General features: G+C 40.6%; 3 protein-coding genes across 9 annotated transcripts; 2 read left to right on the plus strand and 1 right to left on the minus strand.

The window, feature by feature from the left end:
• The first annotated feature begins 28 nt into the window (after positions 1–28).
• Positions 29–5,574, plus strand: LOC135598643 (probable serine/threonine-protein kinase PBL19). Of its 2 annotated transcripts, none has more exons than XM_065092759.1 (5): positions 29–745; positions 819–1,280; positions 2,009–2,266; positions 4,310–4,432; positions 4,833–5,574. In XM_065092759.1, exons 2-5 carry the CDS (start codon positions 897–899, stop codon positions 5,259–5,261), a joined length of 1,194 nt encoding a protein of 397 aa, XP_064948831.1. In that variant the 5' UTR covers positions 29–745; positions 819–896; the 3' UTR covers positions 5,262–5,574. The 2 variants fall into 2 exon arrangements, with proteins under 2 accessions (XP_064948831.1, XP_064948832.1); XM_065092760.1 differs by having other exon boundaries at positions 29–731.
• Positions 5,575–6,685: 1,111 nt separating this feature from the next.
• LOC103994219 (MYB-like transcription factor ODO1) lies at positions 6,686–8,153 on the plus strand. Its single transcript, XM_009414557.3, has 2 exons — positions 6,686–6,986; positions 7,386–8,153. Exons 1-2 carry the CDS (start codon positions 6,724–6,726, stop codon positions 7,825–7,827), a joined length of 705 nt encoding a protein of 234 aa, XP_009412832.2. The 5' UTR covers positions 6,686–6,723; the 3' UTR covers positions 7,828–8,153.
• Positions 8,154–11,919: 3,766 nt separating this feature from the next.
• On the minus strand, positions 11,920–16,909 carry LOC103995582 (pentatricopeptide repeat-containing protein At4g01400, mitochondrial). 6 transcript variants are annotated; one of them, XM_018822172.2, is made up of 5 exons: positions 15,214–16,909; positions 13,249–13,518; positions 12,970–13,151; positions 12,550–12,667; positions 11,920–12,246 (listed from the first exon to the last, which is right to left on the minus strand). In XM_018822172.2, exon 1 carries the CDS (start codon positions 16,764–16,766, stop codon positions 15,417–15,419), a length of 1,350 nt encoding a protein of 449 aa, XP_018677717.2. In that variant the 5' UTR covers positions 16,767–16,909; the 3' UTR covers positions 11,920–12,246; positions 12,550–12,667; positions 12,970–13,151; positions 13,249–13,518; positions 15,214–15,416. The 6 variants fall into 6 exon arrangements, with proteins under 6 accessions (XP_018677717.2, XP_018677714.2, XP_018677710.2 ...); XM_018822169.2 differs by having other exon boundaries at positions 12,550–12,672; XM_018822165.2 differs by having other exon boundaries at positions 12,550–12,713.
• Between the last annotated feature and the right edge of the window lie 5,493 nt (positions 16,910–22,402).

Here is a 22,402-nt window from a genome sequence, read left to right on the forward strand (position 1 = left end):
ACACAGGCCACGTAAAAGAAACCAAATTTGCCTTCTCAAGCTAACCATGATGTTGGAGATCTTACGAGACGCGCAAATATGAACCTGTAGATTCGCCCATCTTCCAGCGTGATCAAAGCTTTATCCTCTTCACATGGAACTGTAGTTTCTGAGGCAGATCTTGACTGGGAAAGGGTCAGATTGGAAGCTCTGGTGATGCAGAACACCCATCTTTCTCTTCGCATCCCCAACTGTCCCCTGCGTACCTAACATGACCCATTAATTTCGTTCCCGTGTTCATACTCCTCCGAGAAGTCGAGCCAACAGCGGTCTTCGACGAACGGAATTGGAAGAGAGCGGCGATTCGTACGAGGCAACGTCGAAGATGCCATCCCTGAGAAAAATTTCGTCTCTCGTCGCGAGTCTTCCGCTTCCTTCCCCATGCGATGACTGACTGTAACTCTGTCGATAGCCAGGGTAGACTGCAGGAGCTGTCGAGAGCGGAAGCAGTGAAGACCGAAGAGAGAGTTGGAAATTTCGTGGAAGCAGTTGCAGGTGTGATGTATAGTCCAAGAAGAAGGACAAGCCACAGGTGCGTGTCTACGCAGGCAAAGCACTCCGTGATCCTAAATCGTGTGGGTAAAGAGGAAGGCTCCATAGCGAAGCAACAGGTGGCAGAAGCGGCGTCTCACCCGGTTCCCACCTGACGCAGTTCCTCCTCCTCCCCTGTCAAATCAGTTCTCACTCGCGAGGTTTTCTTACCTGGGTCGGTCTTTAAATCCTTATCCTCGCTTCCATTTCGTTCTTAGTTTCTACCTTTGCTTTTCCCCCTCTGTTAGGATTTCAGCTCGATTCTTGATTTCCTGTCTTCGATCCACCTGAGTTCTTGTCGGAATTCATATCCCCTTCTCCGAAACATGGCATGCTTTGGCTACTTCAAGAAGAAGCCGAACGGTGCACCGGAGAGGAGCAGTGCCCCCGCCACGACGCCTGCGACTACTACTTCCTCGAGTTTTAGCACCAGTCGGTCCGACGATTCGGCCGCCGGAAGGCGTTGGAGCAGGTCAACGGGGTCTACGACGTCACAGAAGAGCATTCCGGCTTTGTACGAGGAGAGGGGTCACAAGCTGCGTGTTTTTGAGCTGGATGAACTGAGGAACGCTACCAATGACTTCAGCAGAATGAATAAGATTGGGGAAGGTGGGTTTGGGAGAGTCTACAAGGGTTATGTCAGACATCCGGATGGAATTGGGGGCAGGAAGCTGGTGGCCATAAAGAAGCTCAACCAAAAAGGCTTGCAGGTATCCCCTGTCACCTGTTCATCCCTGTGATTATAGTCGATTTGAATCTAACTGTGAGTGCAAGCACCACTGTTGTTGTCTTTTCATGCTGCACAAAATTGCATAAACTGATGGAGATACCTTCAGATTGGTGAGTTACTAGCTATTTAAGCCTTGGAAGTTGAAAGCATATTGCATCTATCCTGCAAACCTAGAGGAGGAAGGAAAGCTTTTGGTCTGTATATGCATCTAAGAAGTGAATTATCATCATTTTATTATGTTATTGAGCACAGCTATTAGGAAAAAAGAAAATTGCATGGTGTCAACAGAAATGAATGATTTTGGTAGCAGTGAAAGGAGTGTAAGAGAGGAAGAGTTGAAGATCTCTGTTTGATCGAAACAACTTAAAGAGACAATGGAAAGAACAAAGAGAACCGATGTTGCCTGTAATCTAAATAAGTGGCTATGCTGGACTATGTTTGCGTCTTCTGATAGTTGGATTGTAACATTGCATCTGTTGGTGTTTTTAGGTAATTATAACCTCTTGAAAATTCATGATTGTCATCTAATGCTGATTGACCTGAGTTTGGCTTGATTTAAATCGGTAGGTTTATCGGAGGGTTTATACACATCTTCTGTCACATGTCATTGCATCTTTACTTGTAATGACAACTTTTTATGCATATATATGTGAAATGACTTTCTCCTTATATATTATCTAGCAATGCTAATATTTTTTGAACACTTAGGGTCATAAGCAATGGTTGGCAGAAGTTCAATTTCTTGGAGTTTTTGAGCACCCAAATCTTGTGAAGCTTCTTGGTTACTGTGCACAAGATGATGAGAGAGGGATTGAAAGGCTATTGGTCTATGAGTTTATGCCAAACAAGAGTTTGGAAGATCATCTATTTAGCAGGGCTTATCCTCCTCTTCCCTGGAATTTGAGATTGCAGATAGCTTTGGGTGTGGCTGAAGGCTTAGAATACCTACACGAGGGAGAAGTTCAGGTACCGTCTCTTCCTTTCTCACTAGTTTTGTTGCTTGCTTCCTTTGTGCCAATAGGCTCTTCCTCTGGTCCTGCTGCATTTTGATACACAAAACCTTCCCTTCTTGTGTATATCTGACTTCTTGTGAAGTTTATTCAGCTGACCCTAAGAAATGATCGTATGATTTGTTGTTGTCTTTCTTCTAAACTAAATAAATCATGAGGTACACTTTTCACATTCGGGTCTTACATGTAGAAACACTACTCTGATTGAGATGCCAATCAGAGAATCCCATTTCATGTCCTTCTTTTGCCTGGATTTTGCATCCTCTAAGTTCCTACTGAATTCTGATCGCAACTTAAATATGCTGCAAATAATAGCAGAATTTGTTCGTCTCGCAGCAGTTTCACCATCCTCATCATATCGTTTTACATCACTTATCCTGACAGAAATTTGTCAAAGAGAAAGAGAAAAACAATAGATCTGACACTGTTCATTTCCTGTCTTCTTTTAATAGCACAAATCTAGAATGCTCAGGTTTCGATTGGCAACTGCATTAATTTGATGCCTCCAACATTAAGAGTAGCTAAGTATAGAGGAATGGTGGCAGTACTAATTCAAATGCAATTCAAATTAGCATAAGCCAAAGAGAGCTTTTGCACTTGCCACTTACCTGATGTAAAGACTGAGAGAACAAATGAATATTTCCTCTCGTTTTCTCATTGTTCACCTTGGAACAAATGAATATATTCCTCTTGGGTCAATTATTCAGTAAGATGGAGAGATTGATGAAGATATTATTTATAGAGTAAAAATAAGATGGTTAAAATGACGAGGGACGTTAGGAGTCTTGTGTGATCTTCGAATATTGTTGAGATTGGAAAAAAATTATAAGACAAATGTAAGACCAACAATATTATATGATTTTAAATGTTGGGTAGTTAAAAAATAATATATACAAAAAAATTGTGTTGCTAAGATGAGAATGTTGATATGGAAGTGTAGAGTTACTAAGAAAGACACGGAAAAAATATTTTTATTCGTAAATAACTATGTATCATTTTGATAGAGATAAGATGAGAGAGAATCGTTTAAGATAATATGGGCATGTGCTTAAAAGACCTATGGATATGATAGTTAGAAGAAGCGAAATCATTAATGTTAGTAGCAAGAGGAGAGACAAATAAGGACCTAAAAAGACCTTAATGGAAACCATAATTAATGACTTAAATACTTTAAACTTAACTAAGCATATGACTTTTTATACATCTCGATGACGACAAAAGATTCATATAGCTAACTCCAAATAGTTGGGACTTACAACTCTATTGCTGTTGTTCTTCTTCTCATCGTTCACCTCTCCCTTTCTCTCACACTCTCTTCTTATCTGTGTAGAACCATATTGACTATTTGCACCTCAATATCTATATTGACTATTCTTCTTATCTGTGTGTGTGTATATATATAGTTTCTTTGTGATGTTTGAATAAGCTTCCTAGTCAGACTCTTGCAGATACTGGACAATTGTGTGAGCATTAGCTTCTATCAAAATGTCATGAGTAGAATACACATTCATGTATAAAGATTACATCTTGTAGAACCTGATTTGGTGCCTAGTTCTTCTTTTGTAGCATATGCATTAATTGGCTTGGGGTGTGCAGCTCTTATCAAAATCTTATATTTGAACTCCATTTCTCGGAAACAATTTAGTCTTCAATTCCATTTCAAAAGGTAATGACATTATTACAAGAACAGGGGACAGTAATGTAAAAACTACAGAAACTAGCAAAACAGATGATAAATGCGTACACTCTTCCATTAGTGCCCTATCTAAGGTTCATAAAGATTATGCAATTTGTCTCTTTTCTTGTGCCCTCTGTCAAGGTAATTAGCAAAGACAATGACAAAAGTATCATGACATTGTTCTAGCTTCATCATGCTTGAATTTGCCTTTTTTTTCTTTTGTATTACATCTTGTACCAGTTTAAATTGGCTTATTGAGAGATATAATTCAGTTTTTCTGACTTGGAGCTTATAATAAATGTTTTCTACGTATTTTGGCAGGTGATATACCGGGATTTTAAAGCATCAAATGTATTGTTAGACAAAGATTTCAAACCAAAACTATCAGACTTTGGCTTGGCACGGGAGGGACCAACAGCTGGGCACACTCATGTGACTACGGCGGTATGTGTACTTTGCTGAATCAGTTGACTTGCTATCTCTTTTCATAAACCTTCAGATAAATTAATAAGATACTCTCCTCAAGCTTGATATATTCATGCCTCATCTGTCTTTTCTCTTCCCCCCTTTTAGTAGTATTATGTTCATGGTCTAACATCCCAATAAATGATTGGATGACTAATTGTTGCTGACTTAACATTGACACACCTTTAGTTTCAGTCTTTGGTCAACTTCTTACTGTATGATGTCTGGGTTTCAGTAATCTTCATTGATAACTATTTAGATTTGCTACATCAATCCTTTGTTGCTATTCAGACTTGTTAAGGCAACATTCGTAAACAATCCAAGTGCCATTATGTCCTTTTTCACTACTAATTGGAAGAGCTCATGCTTCCATTGACAGGTTGTAGGCACGTATGGATATGCAGCTCCAGACTACATAGAGACGGGACATCTCACAATTAAGAGCGACGTATGGAGTTTTGGAGTGGTTCTTTACGAAATCCTTACAGGCAGGCGTTCGTTAGAGAGGAATCGGCCACCAAATGAGCAGAAGCTTTTGGAATGGGTGAGGCAATTCCCTGTAGAGACCAGGAAGTTCAGCATGATCATGGACCCGAAACTAAGAAATGAATTCTCTCTCAAAGCTGCACATGAAATAGCTAAGTTGGCCAACAGATGCCTGGTCAGGGATCGTAAAGAGCGTCCATCGATGAGTGAAGTCGTAAAGTGTTTGAGAAGAGCCATACAGATGGAGCCCCCAGTGAAAGAACTTACTCTACCGACGGATTCAAACAGGAGGAGAATCGATGCTGAATCTTCAAGGAGGTAGCTGTTTCATCAGCTAAATTGAGGGCTGTGGTCCATATGGTTACAAGGAGAATGCGTTTTGCAAATTGAAGGCTTCAAGTTTCAGAAAAGTAAACGAGGTGCTATCGGTTTCGGTACCGAATTATATTCCTTACGCAACTTGGAAGTATCAATTTCGCTGATATGTAATTATCAAATTTGTTTGCTTTCTTATTCTTCTTTCTTCCACTAGTGTATGTAACTCAGCGAGTAGCAGATTAGAATCATGAGTTCTAGTTGGATTGTAAAAGACCTGGCCAAATAAGCTTGAACTTGCGAGTTGCACTTTGCTTGTACTTGATGTATCAAACCAGTTTGGTGGATTGTCTTCCCTTGTTTCTCACGACCTCCAACATGAAATTAGCAGTACATGACACTGTAGAAGAGGGCAAAAGGGTATTCTGACTGGAACTATAATTGTCTGCACAAATCTAAGAATAATGTGTTCTCTGGTTTTATTGATGGGGACAAAAAATATCTGTTGTATGCTCTCGGTTGTGTCATCTTCCTATCATGAAAAATACTTGAGCTAAAATTAATAATAATATACTTATCATATCCTTATAAATCAATATTAGTTTTATCCACTTTTAATATAAAATTACTCTAGGTATTACAATTTTTTATACTTAAAGGACTCGACAGTAGTTCACATCGTGATAAATCTTCTTATTTTACCCACATGTAGCCTAGATCAAATTTTAATCTTCTTACACTATCCACGTGTAGCCTAGATCAAATTCTAATATGTGAAGGATAGTTCAATTGACAAATCATTGGATTTGAAGTTTTGATATCAAATAACACAATTGATCAAAATATTTAAATAATAGTATATTTATCAAACTCTTATAATGAATCTTAGTCTTATCATTTTTTACTTGCAACTAATTAAGATTTACTCGATCAGATTAACTACTAAAATTGAAAAAAAAATTTCCTTCATCCAAAGACTAGGCTTCTTACAACATATCTTGAGTTCGATTACATGGCAGACACGATTCATATCAGATACTCTATGATGTACAACGCATCACCAACGTATGCTAACAACTGTGCTGACACATTGGGGTGCATGCAACGTAGCCTCGACGCACTGCTGACGCACGCCCCCTTCAACCGGTACTCGACTTAGGACCGAGTCAAATGGGGCTGTTTCCCCCACAATTCAGTGTGAGATGACGACGTTGGTGATGAAATGTTAGAGTAAGATTGCAACAAAAGCGCATCTAAACTCCTTTAGGTTAGCACATCATCTACCATTGCCATCACATCAGAAGAACAAAACACTGGTCAGGTCATTGCAGATGCGCGACTGCTATCAATGGGGATGGCTTATTTGCAGAGAGAGAGAGAGAGAGAGAGAGAGAGACGGTGGTAGGTGTCTTAAATACGAGGGGTTTGGTGGGTGGGGGTAGCTCCGGAAGCCTCAAGCCGGAGGGGAGATGGGGAGGCGACCGTGCTGCGACAAGCTCGGGGTGAAGAAGGGGCCGTGGTCGACGGAGGAGGACAAGAAGCTCATCAGCTTCATCCTCACCAATGGCCATTGCTGCTGGCGCGCCGTCCCAAAGCTCGCGGGCCTGCTGCGGTGCGGCAAGAGCTGCCGGCTTCGGTGGACCAACTACCTGCGCCCCGACCTCAAACGAGGTCTGCTCAGCCCCGCCGATGAGCAGCTGGTCATCGATCTCCATGCTCGCTTGGGGAATAGGTTCTCTCTCCTCTTCTCCCTGCTCTGCCTTCGATCACGTCTACCGAGGCGTGCATGCATCAAAATCACACACGTTCAACACATAAGAAACAAGCAGCATAGCAATCTTCTCACCGCATCTACCTTTTGCTGCGTTAAATGCATCACAAACATTGAAACATAACGTGATCGTTTGTCATGATCACATCAATTGGCATAATATTTCATTGTCATTATCCGTCCATTCCGTAGAACTCAGCAACAGTCATTTATTTTTATGTTTCTCCTGTGTTCTGCGTCATCAGATACAGCGATCGATCTCCTGTTACAGTTCAAGCTTTGACTACTGCTCTCTCCTGCTTCGGTTCCGTTGACAACGAGCATGCTCCATGACAATTACCTCGATTTGACTCCATGCAGGTGGTCAAAGATTGCAGCAATGTTACCAGGAAGAACAGACAACGAAATCAAGAACCTGTGGAACACACACATCAAGAAGAAACTTGTTAAGATGGGCGTCGATCCAGTCACTCATAAGCCACTCGACAGGAAAGCGAACTCCGTCTCCTCACAGTCCACTGCGACGACGGAATCGAAGTCCGACCAGCAGTTACAATCACGAGGAACCGACGGTCAAATCCAGTCGTCGGAGAACACATCAAGTCCAACGGAAGCAAGCTCGAACGCTGATGGCGCAGACCCGCTGTTAAGCTGCTTGTGGGAGGACAACACGTCACTGCTGGATGAGCTGTGGCAGTTTCCCAGCAACGAGGACGTGGATTACGGCAGCGTCGCCGGGCCAGTATGGCCGTGGGACGAAGGGAGCTGCGAGTGGCTGCTCGATGACCAGGCTCTTGGGTAGGAGATGTGCAAGTGGCTTGGCAATTGTAGGTAGACAAAAGCAAAACTGAGTTCTCCGCGTAGTGTACAAGTGTAGATTGCTCCTAATAAGCTTGGTTAGGGAAGCAAGCTTGGATCCCTTGTTCCTGCAAAGTGGAAGCTGGATCACAACGAAGCTACTCTTCTCCTCCTCCCTCTGTGTGTGTGTCCGGGTAGAAAGTCATGTACAGTTAGTTCTCCGGAGAACTTTGTCGTCGGCCAGATTGATCCTGTGATGTACAAGACTGCGCACATCAAAGGTGTACATTTAGCTTAGCATTCAACGTGGATGGACGAAATCTATGGATCTGGATGTCATGAACAAGGAACATTGGATGTCTCTTATGACTCCACAGTAGCAAATTTCAAAGTATGGAATCAAGTGTGATCAGTTCTTCCTAGTTTGCTGCCTTGTCCTAGTTGGTCTGTTCTACATCGTCAACCATCAAAACATGACGCGATGAGGTGGAGGATGATAGTCTAGCTTGATCATATGATAATTAGACTAAATTAAGTGTATAGAGTGCGACACAAGTGCTGCAAAATGTTATCCAATTGACTGCATTTAATAATCTGCCCTAAGGTTCACACTTTAAACATTATATATATATATATATATATATATATATATATATATATATATATTCTCTACCTTACTATGTTAGAGATTAGGTGAAATAAGGAGAAAAAAAAAAAAACACGACGGTCGATAAGAATTTTTAATATTTTGGGAGTGAGTATTCGAGAAGGATAAGGAATAGTTCTCATAAAAAAAATAAAACTACTACTCATGAATTATCTTTTAAGACATCTAGAAATAATGTTGATACTCTCTAGGTTTTTTTTAGAGAAATATATATATATATATATATATAATTTTTTTTATGTGACAACATACGTATGTAAGGAGATTTGTGCTTGAATAAAGATAAAAACTCGAGGGTCTTATAATTAATGAAGAATTTATTTTTGACCGAGAGTTATATAATCATATTAATTTTGCATCGATTTTATTTTTTTATATGTTCTTGATTAGTATTCTTTATAATTTATTTTAATTTCGAGTTTTCTCTCCCTCAAAATATTTATACCCATGAGTTGATATCGAAAGCTGTGGAACCATATTAATTTGTTTTTATATATTGGTCATGATGGAACACATGGCGAAGGATTTAGCAGTTAGCGTGAGAGGTGGGAAAAGCTACAGCCACAAGAACAATCCACAGCGTGGTGCGATTGGACGAGGAGAAGAAGGATTGTTTGCTTTCGAATCACACGTAGAAAATGAGCAAGAATTCTTGCACGACACACCGCAGGAAGTGGCGCATTCGAGGATGAAGAAGAAGGAAGCTGAAACAAGAAATGTGGGCCTTGCAGATGAAAGCTAAGCATCACCAACAAAATGGTCGAGATGAAGCGAAGCTGGATGTGCAGGAGACATGGATGGAAAACGATGGCGGTGGGACATAAGAAGGCAACCTGCCTTGGGAGCAATGACCGAGGAGCTAAGAACAAGTTCTCAGCTGCCAGGAAAGGTTAAATTTCCAAGCTGCTGAGTTCCATCTGCTGAACTATCTATCATTAGGTTTGGTGAAGGCACATCAGTTTCTGGGGGATAAGACAAGGAAGGTTGGTTGGCTCATCCTTTTCCAAGCATGCATACAGCATGGACCTTCACTGCTAGGCAACCCATTGGTTGATGTTCTTTGGCCACCATTTCAACCTCAACAATAATAAATTTAATATCTCGGTTTCAATGAGTAAAGATTTAAATTAATATATTATTATAAATCTAGATATAAATATTTCATTATGTCTTTTGATTGACGGGTTGGATGTTTTTTTTTTCTTTTTTTAAGACAAAGGTAAGTGATGAAGACGAAATAAATGTTACGATAAACTTTCAAAGTCAATTTAATTAATCTATTAACGAAGGTAAAATAAAGATGAGAATAGGTAAGGGAAAGAATATTGCGATTGATTATGTTTGTGAGTAATGATTGTTTGGTTTCGACTATTTTATCATTCGTGTTTGTTTTTAATATTTAATGAATGAAAACAGGAACGATAGGTGTTGTCAATAAAAATCTAGAAAGAGACTATAATAATAGAAAATGAAGAAATCCAAGAATGTGTATATGAAGTTAGGAGGCGTGAAGAATTAGATGAAGTTGAAAAATGAAGATGAATGAGATTTAGGAACAAATTACTCGTTTTGTTTGTCCGATTTAGAAGAACATTAAGGGTTGCATGCGAAAGCAGATTAAACTTGTTGAACAATTTAATTTTGTAGAAGCAGATGATTTCTTTATACATGGAATAAATAATATGGCAATTTAAGATCTATTGCTTTAGGTTTAGGTGTTGTCACACCACTTCATTAGGTGATCCATCTACTGTGGTATGTCCTCAAGATATCTCAAACTAGATTGATGTAGGGAACTGGTTTATTGTTCTCTCTATATCGCATCAGTTTTCTTCTCTGAATTAAACCTGGTTTTCTATGTTAACACAGGAGTCTTTATCGAAATTGATCTCATCTTGTTCCCAGGTGTTACCTGTTGAGAATCACATGAAACAATCATGATGAAAGAGATTGGTAGGACGTATTTTTCTTCCGATGTTCTATGTAATTTTCTATATATTTCAATAGCTATGTTTGCATGTTTTTTCCGAGTGCAAATACTTCCATATTTAAGATTTTCTTTTTTTGTTTCCAAGTGCCATGTTTGAAATTTGAGCATCAGAACCTACGAAGAGGGATTCTGACTGAAACAGAAGTGTGAACCACTCAGAAGTGCAACATTTATAGCCAAGTCTTCAAGTTTATCTTTGACATGCTGTCAAACAGAAGTTTGATGTCTCATTTGTGTTGTGGAGATGTACCTTGTAGCAACAAGGAAGCGGATCCATTTATGTGCTTGCGCCACATGCTTGTTGATAGGGGAATATATGAATATGATAAATTGTCATTTGACACGTATTCAATATACGAAAGCTATCATCGAAGAAAAAGTTTCATCACCCTCTATCTATCCATCCTCATAGACAATAGTCATAGGCAGGCCGTTCGGGATTGTCTTTTGTCTATAGCTCACGTGGACTAGATTCAAGAGAGAGAGAGATGTTGGGATAGTTAGAGATTGTCCCCTTCCCATCCCCAAGTATTAAAAACTAATCATTGACGTTATATTAAGTGATTATTTTCCTAAGAAAAATCTTTACCAACTAAAGATCTCAATCATTAACCTGAGGATCGGAGAGATTATATTGTAAAATTTATTTCGACATCGATTTTAGTGTAGGTGGTGTCTCGACGGCTCGAAACTTCCTCCTCGGAACCATCTCGGAGGATACCTTAGTCACCACCTCAAATATTCTTGTCTCCTCGAGTTCAGATCATGTCGGGTCGACTTTGACGACAAAATCTCCTGACACATGTCGATACTAAACTAAGTGAGTGAACGAAAAGGTTACAGCTGATTTAAAACAATGCCAAAAACCAGCCATATTACACTCAGCTTTATATATTATTGAGTCCTAACCAGCATTCTTGCCCAAAGAGAGTTTTAATCGTAATCCGATGAGGAATATATTTGTATTTTCATCATTATTTTGAGAAGGTAGTGTCCAAAAGCCTCGATACTAGTGAAGTATATGAGTTAAATTCCGTAAGCTCTTAAAGGCTCATATGAAAGAAAATTTATCAGGATATGAGTAACGTGTTTCTTTCTAAAGGAAGAATAAACCTTCCTTGACAAGGATAGCCTTCGAATTAGCCAATCAAACTTATATTTCTGTATCACATTTGTGATTGGATTTATGTGGTTTGCAAATTACATAAATTATTTTGACTGTTATCCGGTCTTCATCCTATTTATGACTGGAATAGGATTGGGTTTAACAAAGGTTACTTGATAAATATAATTGATGATTGATTAATGACTTTGATTTATTATATTTATTTTTTTTGTGTATTTGTATTTGATTCTCTCTCCTAAGCAACTAGAGGCAATATAGGAATTCATTATGCAGAATCTAACAATTGAGCTTTTTAAACATTTGATTTCATGTGTCCGGTTGATTTTTTTTTTTTCAATTCTATTACGAAGATTAAACCTTGGAATACATTCTGTTGCATTCAGGAATGGCGGATTCATATACGATACAAATAAGCTCTGACCTAATGAGTCAACTAGCTGCTGATGAAAAGAAGGTGAAGAAGAAAACCAGGAAACACAGGCCAAAGATCTCAGAGGAACCTCCATCAGCCACAGGCTCCCACAGCGCACATAAGACCACCCCTCCAGCGTCCCCTGCTGTTGCCAGTACCCCCAATTTTCAATCTGAGTTGGAGTCAATCGGTTCTGTCCTCCAGGAGAGTGAAAGAACTATGGAGAAACTGGAATAGCCAGAAGAAGATAATATGAATCAGGAGCTTACTCAGAGAGCATGAGACTGAGCAGAACGATTCTTGTATGTATGTATATAAAATAGCACCGATACCCACTTTTCTCGAAATCCAAAATAAAAAGATCTCGACAATAAATCTCAAAACTCATCATATATCATATCAGTGTAGCGTACCAGAAATTTTCATACATAGGATGCTAAGTTATGCATCAACAATATGCATAAGATTTTTCCAAATAGAATAAAATTAACAGGAATATTAAAATAAGAATAAAGGTTAAAAGAAGATCACCTGTTATTCTTTTCCTTCTCCCTCTTCTTTCCTTTTCTCTCAATTTTCTTTCTCTGTTTACTTGCAGGGTTGCAAGGATCCTTCTCAAGCAGGGAAATGAGAGATGGTTGATAGACTTCTGCACTTTAGTCCATTACAGGGCAACAATATCAACAAGTAAGTCCCTGAAACGTGACTAACCGCTTGATGGCATAGTTTCTGAAATACTCATAATTATATATACATCCCTAGCAAGTCAAAATACATCTCTTCATTTAAAACTGGATATGACAAGCAGGATTTTGCTTTTTGGGTTTCTGAAATAAAAGGTGTAGCCAGAAATTTTGTAAGAATAGAAACACCAGTGTGATCCCTCGATAGTAGAAAATGATTTCAACGTAACTGCTCATCAAGCAAGTATCCAAGAATGTTGCATCTCACCTGCTCGCTAGTTAATGGAGTCCACCAGCCAGATAGGTATAGTCCGAAAGAGAAGAAAACCCTATCATTGTCGGCCAACCAATTGTGCAGCTTGTTGGATTCTCTATGAACACTGATGAGAGCCACCTTGCAGTTACTTTCTTCTGATGAGCCCTCCCCAGTAGCATGCACCTCAGCCTCCCCTGCATGTAAGGGAACCCCAATTATATTCTCAAATGATACATGTAAAGATGATCTTAGATGTAGTAGCACAAGATGATTTTCTTGCAGAATAAGTACCAAGAGTTCTGATGACACGAGAAACAATTTTGAACTTTGATGAAGAAACTCTGCTTCTTAGGGTGCCACATCATAACAGCACCGCTGTTTATCGTTTACTTGAAGAACAGGAGCGACAATACATCATCTATTCTCTGGTGCACATCTTAACCTGCAAGAACTCTACAGAAAACTAGTATGTGTTGGATATCACATCTGATTCCCTAGAGCATTCCAGCTCCAACTTCTCCCGAGCATGCTGCATTTCACTGACCCCAAAGGTTCGATTTGCTGAGAGGAACAAAAACAGCTAAAACGCAATAAGAAAAAAAATAAACATAAAAGAAACAATAAAATGAATATAAGACGGTCAACTACCTGACCGGATGAACTATAAGATGCAATCAGAACAGCAACAGCAATGGGTCAACTGACTCGTGGAATTACTGAGAAACAGAATATGTAACACTTGAAGATGGACTTGAACTCCACAGTTTCACTATCGTACAAGATTTCACCATGAGCTTTCCTCAATTGTTGGTTGGACGATCTCACGTTTGGAAATATGAAGATGCTATCTTGAAATGATCCTCTGCAGCAAATTCATCTATGACACCTAAGGAGATAAAAGTTTTGACTTTCTTGTTCATCTATCTACCTATTTTCAGACTCCAGCCTGGTTTGACAAGAACAAATCTATCGCTAACCATTTGCTTTACAGATAAACAAGGTAACCCAGTGTCTCAGGCTCTTATTAATATGCATCTCAAACTTATGCAGCTATTCTAAAGTCTATTTCCACAGCTAAAACAATTAATTCCCAGGCCATAATGGCTCAATATTAGTTCGCAAAAAAGGGTCATCCTCCTAATTTAAAAATTGATTCGAAATAGTTTTTAAACCAAAAGTGAATAAGTTTCACACGAACAAGTGAAATGATCAAGGAACCATTTTCCTGTGCATATGAAATAGAAAAAGGAAAACTAGATATTGCTCTCATCCACCATTATATCAGTATGTTCAGGCACATTAACACCATGGTATTTACAACCATTTGATCCACAGATAACTAGTGCGATAGTGAGCAGATTAATTATGCCTAAATAGGCAAGCATAACTTTTCTCAACAACCAACCAAAATGGGACATACTTCATGAATCATCAGATCATGAATGAATATCATTTTATTTAATAATTCACATTAACTATTAGATACTATAGCCCTTCTGGTTTAGCTAGATTCCCTTTTTTTTCAAGGTTCTGTTTTCTACAAGTCTACCCAGGCTTTTATGCATTCGATAGCTTAGCCTCTCTCAGAAAAATAAATTTTACACTCATGTACTGAAGTACTGGCCTCATTCTCAACTTTCCTTTTAGCTTTAGAAACAGGAACTTAAAGAGGGGCTTCAAACACGTTTACCAACGAAATGCATGTTTTTCAATAATGTTTTGGCTGTTTCAGATGTTAGTAGAAACAGGTTTTACTCAAAATGTCACACAGACAAAAATAAGACCACAGATATATGACATGCAACAGCCTTAACCTTCATGATTCTGAATGGTTTTCCCCAGAAATTAAAACACTATGTCATCATAAAATCTAACATGAAGACAGCTGCCCCAATTTTGTTCTGGATCTTCTTGGTTAAGTTGAGCATCTCGTCCATATCACTTGCTCAACTTAGCTTGCATGCACGGATAAAACTCTTAGCCAATATTTCATGAATTTAACCCCAAAGCCACAAAAACTAATTTTATTTTTCTTTGGACTTCAGCTACTAAACCATGATTGACAGTTCAATGAGATTTGAGTATGCAAGGAAATTATGAAGTTTTCTCAAGACTTATAAAAACAACAGAAACCTAATTGAATATTCTTCTGTTAGCTTTTCTGGCATCCTACAAATGTTTGGTAATGTGGCTCAGAATTGTCAGTGGCATAATTGATGTAGTGCTTGAAAGAGTGTTTGTAATATAGTCACATACCTGGATTCATACTTTCTTGCCAAAAGGTGCCCTTATGACAAATAAAGTACTCCTCGTCCTTCGGTCTAGATTATAGCTTCCCTTTCTTCAGTAATGGCTTCTCATCAATAAAACAATACATCATTATTCTACAATCTGGCAACTCTTACATACTGTTCTGGAACAGTCTTTCTTATGCTCTAAACCTTGTAATCCTAGAAGTATCAGTATCCATTTCTGGTTCCGGCCCTCGATCTCCTGGTCATGTATCCCTCCAATCCACAGCCAACTTGAATGTGCCTTGTGCTTCTCCTCCACTCTTCCTCATTCACCACCTTCCTAACACAATCCTCCAGCTTCTCCCTATCATCGTCACAAACTCCAGCAACAAGCAAGTCCCATGTCTCCACATGCGGGGCCACCCCCTTCGTTAGCATTGTTTCCAGCACCCTGCAAGCCTCGTCCACCTTCCCCACGCTACAAAACCCCTTGACCAATGCATGAAACACTGAGAAGTGCGGTACGAGTCCCTTCCCCACCATAACCTCCAGATACCCATGACCCTGATCATATAATCCTCGTGAGCACAATCCATGTATCAGTGTCGTATAGGAGACAAGATTTGGCAAACATCCATGATCAGGCATATCCTCGATCACCTTACATGCATCAAGCAGCCTACCTTCACGACAGAACCCAACGATCACCGTGTTGTAATGGATGATATCCGGGTTGCAGCCGCGTACCTTCATGCGGCACAGCATCTTGTAGGCCTCGTGGAGCCGCTTCTTACGGCAGAGGCTGTTCAGGAGGGTGGTGTAGGTGAGTGAGTCAGGGACATAGCCTTTGTTGAGCATATCATCGAGCAGGTCGTTGGCGGTGCCGACCTGGCTCTTCCGGCACAACGCTTGCATTAGGATCCGGTAGGAAGTGACGTCGGGGGCGAGGCCGACGGTGAAGATGCGGTTGAAGAGGGAGTACGCGACTGCAACGTTGCCAGAGCGGGCGAAGGCGTGGATGAGAACGTTGTGGGCGCGGACGGAGTCGGGAACGCCAAAGGAGGCGGAGGACTTGAGGAGTGAGAGGGCGACGGGAAGGGATGAGGGGTGGGCGGCGAGGGCGGAGAGGAGGCGACGGAAGAGCTTAGGGCGGGGAGGGGAGGAGCTGGAGGGGGAGGAGAGGATGCGTCGGAAGGCAGAAAGGGCGAGGTCGGGGCGACGGTGGCGGGAGAAGGCGAGGAAGACGGAGGAGAGGAGTGCGGGGGAGGGGGAGGGGAGGCATCGGAGGAGGGCGGATGCGGCGGAAAGGTGACCGGCGCGGGCGAGCTTGAGGATGACGGAGTGGAAGGAAGAGGGGTGGAGGGGGAGGTCAGGTCGGAGGGAGGAGGCCACCTCGACGATCTCCTTGGCGAGGAGAGGGTCCGACTGAGCGGCGATCAGCTTGTGGATGCGTGCCGGAGAGCCGATCGACGGTCGCGACGGTGTTGCCTGGTGGTCCGCCGCGGACGAGGAGATGAGGCGGGAGGAGAAGGGGAGTGGGAAGACCTTGCGAGGGAGCGAGATCCGTGGAGCCATTTCGTCTCGCAGCTCGCGCTGCGCAAACGGAATACAAATAAAAGGTCATCTTAATGGGCCTCCGTGATCCAATTTAAAGCCCAATCAGATCACAAACAACAGACGACAGAAACATGGACAGCATCGGATATGCACTCGAGATGTTCGAAAGAATGACTGAGACACGCGACGGCGGTTCTCCATCAGACATTACAAAATAAATAGCATATATGTGTTTTCATGTTGGTTTCTAAGGATCTATTAAACAAAGCATCTGCTATTATGGTATAAGAATTTAATCATATGATCCACAAAGGTAAACAAGTAAAAGGGTTTGAGTGTTCGATGAGACCGAGGAAGAAGGGACAGCTTTCCGCAAGAGAACGAGCACTAGACTCAAGGTGCCTTGGGCTGGTTATGCTTGCTGTACTCCGCTTCTTCCCTGAACTCCACCGACTTCATTCTTCATCTACCCTGTCATCTTCATTCCCTGGAGAGACATGCTTCAGAGATGCCTCTGCTGCTCCCCATCGGCCAAACACGGGGCAGAACGAACGTACCGTACAAGTTCTGCTCACAGGATAGCATTTTGGGATCAAATGAGAGCCATGACTAACCTTGCATATCTATACCTTAAACGAGACACTTTCATGAAGACGAGAAGCTCGGAGAAGTTGGTAGAACTAACAGAGGACTGACTGTTCATTGATCGTGTAGGTCTGGTCGCCATGAATTGCCTTTTAAGGTCATGACAGCCAAGGAATCTCGTGAGCCTTCGGGGTTTCTGTACAGGTAGAGAGGACAGGCCTTCCCAGCCATCTCCACGGCCGAGCATCTTCTTGATTGACCCAAGAGGAGGCAGTCGATCGCCATTGGAGCCTCTGAAAGGACTAAGTCAGATCGTGTGTCTCTGATGATGATCATGATCATCATCATCATCATCGTACCGTGTCTTCATTATAACAGTGTCCTTCACATTCTCCGTGAGGCAACGTGCTCCTTGGTTCTATGCTAGAGTTGCTTATTACGGAATCACAAAGCTGAAGACGGGAGGAGCGAACACGACGAGAGTGAATGGCAATGTATGCCACCTTGCACCGGAATACGCCATGTATGGGAAGGTCTCCGAGAGCCGCTGCATGCATGGCTTCGGTGTCCGGTTGCTCGCAACTGTGAACGCTAGGATGCCTATTGAGAAGCTGCTGGATGGTGGGTTTTGCCTCTCGTGAAGAAGGGCGTGTGGTGGCGCTCGCCTTGCAATGCATTGATATCAACCCCGAGTAGCGGCCCACGACGGAGGAAGCGGTGGAGCTGCTCAAAGGTGGTGATGTAGAAGGCGATAGGGGAAGAAGAGGAGGATGAGGAAGAGCTGGAAGACCTCTACAATGACCTGGAAAACCTTTATCCTGTATATGTGCATGCATTGCAGATATTGGTACTGAAACCTTAATTGAGGGAAATCTTATTACTGTATATATATGATCTATATACCTACGGTTCTTGTTAATCACTTGATTATTGTAAGTTCATGACTGCACTCCTCTCTCTCTCTATATATATATATAAATTTAAAGTGCTTTTCTTGTTCCTACAGTAATGATATTTGTTCCATGTTGATCATTGATTTTAGATGTAATATAATTGCCTAAGCCTGAGAACGAGGAAAGCCAACATCATCTTCAGAATAGTGAGTGAGAAATGGCCAACCTGCACCCACATCACACAAAGATAGCTTAATCTTTCCCCTTCATAAAATCCACATACTGCTTTGTCAACATGGCTTCCATGCACTAAGCTCTAAGAGAATAGGGTTAATGTAACTAGTGGAAACTTGTTCTCACCCCATATATTTTCACTTGATGAGAAAGAACACAAGGCAGTTACTAGATTTTGTGGACCAATGCAGCTCTGCAAGAGGTAGAAGAAGGAAAAGATACAGGTAAACTTGGCCACAAGGAGGAAAAGCAACTATGTTTTTTTCTATCATGTCAACAGTGCAGGTTCTCTTGGATGCTGCCATCTCCCCGGTGCCTTTTCAGATCATAGGTGAGTTAGAAGCTATCGATCGAAGAGCCTAAACCCAAAGGAAGTAGACCTAACCCTAACCTAATCCGACCTTGAGAATCTTTTAGGTCTAAGAGTGGGTTTGCCATGGTCTCAAGTTATTCCAGCATCTCGAACAACACCAAGGGAGGAATCATCTGGTCATCACTTTTGTGGGGAGGAGTCACATGCGGCCACTTGCCGCCACCTTCAAGCTTCGATGTCACCTTCCTCTTGTTTAGGCATCCTATGTTCACCTTCCTCCTGTTTTGTCCTCTAACCTGCGTCAATCTCATGCACAATTCATGCTTCCATCCCCAGAAGAGCAGAATGACAGTCCAGTTCTGCATTAGAACAACATAAAAGCTAAGGAAGAAAAGCCTCCGGATGGGAATCATGGGAGGAACTTGTTTTAGGTTTTTTTTATGTATCTTTAGTCTTTGCTTGTATATCCAGTCCATTAACTTATGAAGTCCATTGTGCATTAGAGGAAGGACTCATGCACGCATAACAACAACCATTACAAAGTCCAGCCGTGGAGTATCTCACTGTGCATACCGAGTATAGAATCTTGTGTTGAGCAATCCATGAGAGTGTTCATTTCATGCTCGTCAGAAGGAGACAAGACAGATCTAGTGGGTGCCCAAGAAGATTAGATGACAAGCGAGGAGACTAATTTTATACACAAGAGAGAGAGAGAGAGTATACGACATAGGATGGTGGGGGGCCCGTGCTATCAGTCTGCTGTGCATTCACTCCTCTCATGTCAAGGCTATCTCGTATGATGATGTAGGAAATGAGTGGGCACAGCTGGACTCTGTTTTGAGCACAGTGTCGATTCTAGTTCGAATCATAAGTAGGATTACACCTTTATCTTTTAGTCAGACTACTTGACTAACCATAAGAAAAACGTGTAATATGGTTGACTATTAGTCAAACAAGAGCAGTAGTTTCCTGTGAAGTGAGAGAATGTGATCTACAGCTACCCGTTATTATCATGCCAAGGGGTGGTGTCATCGATCGAGTGAGGAGTAGGCGACAGCAGCTATCAGACTCTACATACGTTACAGCGTACCGTATGCATCGTGCGGTGGTGGTCCAAACTGCAAAGTGCATGATAAGATCAGGACCATCAAAAGGACATGTTGCCCGGGTTTGATGGATCTACGCAGACGAGCGAGATTAATGGATCTACGATGGTTTCGGAGCCAAGGGAAGATCCGATCCAATTGCCATCTAGAGTTGCATTAATATTCGCGTTCGGAGTTGGTGGTGCAGCAGCGGCAGGACACGATGGGCTTCACATGCGCCGCGGTGACGTGTAATTAATGTCGGGACAGTGAAGAAGGGCTTTAACATGCACGCGTTTCAAAGCCGCCGCTGCTGCTGCTGCACCCTCATTTGCAGAGGTTCTTGTTGGTGATCATGATCCCAAGGTAGGGTTAGTTAAATATGGGGATTTGGGTCGTCTCAAACCCCGTCTTTCTTCTCCCTTCTTCCCTCACATCAAGTGATGCAGAGAAAGACGATGAGAAAGAGAGAGAGAGAGAGAGAGAGAGAGGAAGAGGGGAAAGGGAGTCAACCCGGGTAGGACGCACATGGCTCGAGGAGATGAGAGAGAGAGAGAGAGAGGAACACAATTATTGGGAATCCAACGAATGAATGGTACAGTGACTACGCTTGGGTTATAAACACTGTTGTAAACGATGGAAAGAGGTTTGGGTTAGAGAGAGAGAGAGAGAGAGAGAGAGAGAGAGAGAGAGAAAGAGTTATGTGTAGTGTATACTCGCCTGTGCCAGGAAATCGATGATGGGAATTGGATCTCATCTAGATTTGGTACTTAAATATTTAAAGATAAACATATGATGATAGTATTTTTGATAAATATTTATATAATATCTTAATTTTTTTAAAAATTATATATTTTTTAATAATCATTTTATCTCTAGCTCCTATCGGACCTGCTTTCACTCCTATATCACCGCAATCATTGTCTTTTTTATCTTTGAATCTTGTATAGTAAACAATGATAACAACCATGTATGACTCTCCACTATGTACGAGAGTCATCGTCATACCTCTTTCCTCGCATAAGGGTAAGATAGATTTGATAGAAGCTAACAATGTATTCGGAAGCAACAATAAGTCTGGCATGCAAAGGAGAAGTGATAATAAAGATGACGATGAGTTTGACAAAAATAAAGATAAATTAATTTTTTTCACATATAATAAGGGATGCTTTATTAAAACTTTTAAAAGTTATGATGCTTTGCAAGAATTTATTAGAGATATAAGTCTATTTTTTTAGAATTCAACTATGATAGTTTATAGACATTTTTTTTATTTGATCGAATGATTAACAATGAGATTGAATAATCAAATTATCTAATTTCCATATCGACTATCAACTCGACGTGATGTGTTAAGCTATCACAACTCTGTTCTTTTGTGGACATCACACTTGAATATATACTGTAAATTAGGTATCATAGCTAGAATACTCAACTTAGATTTTTTAGAAGTCGATGGTTTGAATCGAGATGAAATTCAACTTAACTTCGAGACACAATGATACAAAATTATATCGAAAGCATACGCGATAAGATCTAAATATTTGAAATGGAAGTAAAGTATTTGATTAGTGAGAAAGCTTTTGTCTTCCCTAATATTTATGACGATGAGGTTAGGGGAAAATATTTTTCGAGTCAAAAATCATTCTAAGAATACATGTAAATTCAAGTATTGATTGATAATACTCCCCTATGTAATGCAATATAGATAGAATTAAAATGTAATATCATATGAACTCATCAGATAGATATTTGCTGATTCTACATTAAAAAAAGAATTAAAACAAGGTAGAATTCATTGCTTTTTTACTATCAACATCCTAATATCTTTCTCTCTCTGGCTGTGCAAAGATGTCATGGTGTCTTCTCTTGCACAAGTTCATTGTGCATTTGCATTTGCATTGATGTAAGTAAGCTTCTCTTTAAAGGACGAGAGGGGGAGGAAAAAAGTATGCTTCAATTGATATGAAAAGTTTGGATGCTTTCTGTGGTAAAGCGGAAGAAAAGCTTGCGAGTTGTGCTAAGAGAAGAGAACTTACCTACCAACCTTTTTCCATGGATTGGCTTTTGACGTGTTGTGGACGGCAATAAATTCCTGTTGTAACTTGGAAGTACTTCCGCCATGTTTTAAAGATGCTTCCTTTCCAATATGTTTGTTTCTCATTTTATTCGCTTTCACCTCACCCTTCCTCTATTATCTCCCTTGCACATAGGTGCTGAGATCATATGGAACCCTTCTCTCGGTCAATCATCCTCACCACAACTCATCAAAAATTTCTGATAGGTGAAATCTATTTTCGTAAGAATTCATCATTTACTAATTAATTATCTTTAGTATTTCGATCTTTATAATTTTAAATATTATATTAAGATTTTTATATTTATGAAAAATAAAAATATTTAACTTTGCTTGATGAAAATACCATAGTATTTATCATTGAACATGTTATCTCATTTCGATTTACTATTGATTATGTACGATATTTTCATTATGAAGAGAAATAGAATGAAATATTTTACTTTCATAAGTATAAGAATCTCAAT

The sequence above is a fragment of the Musa acuminata genome, chromosome BXJ2-1 (genome assembly GCF_036884655.1).
Source record: "Musa acuminata AAA Group cultivar baxijiao chromosome BXJ2-1, Cavendish_Baxijiao_AAA, whole genome shotgun sequence".
Lineage (NCBI taxonomy): Eukaryota > Viridiplantae > Streptophyta > Magnoliopsida > Zingiberales > Musaceae > Musa > Musa acuminata.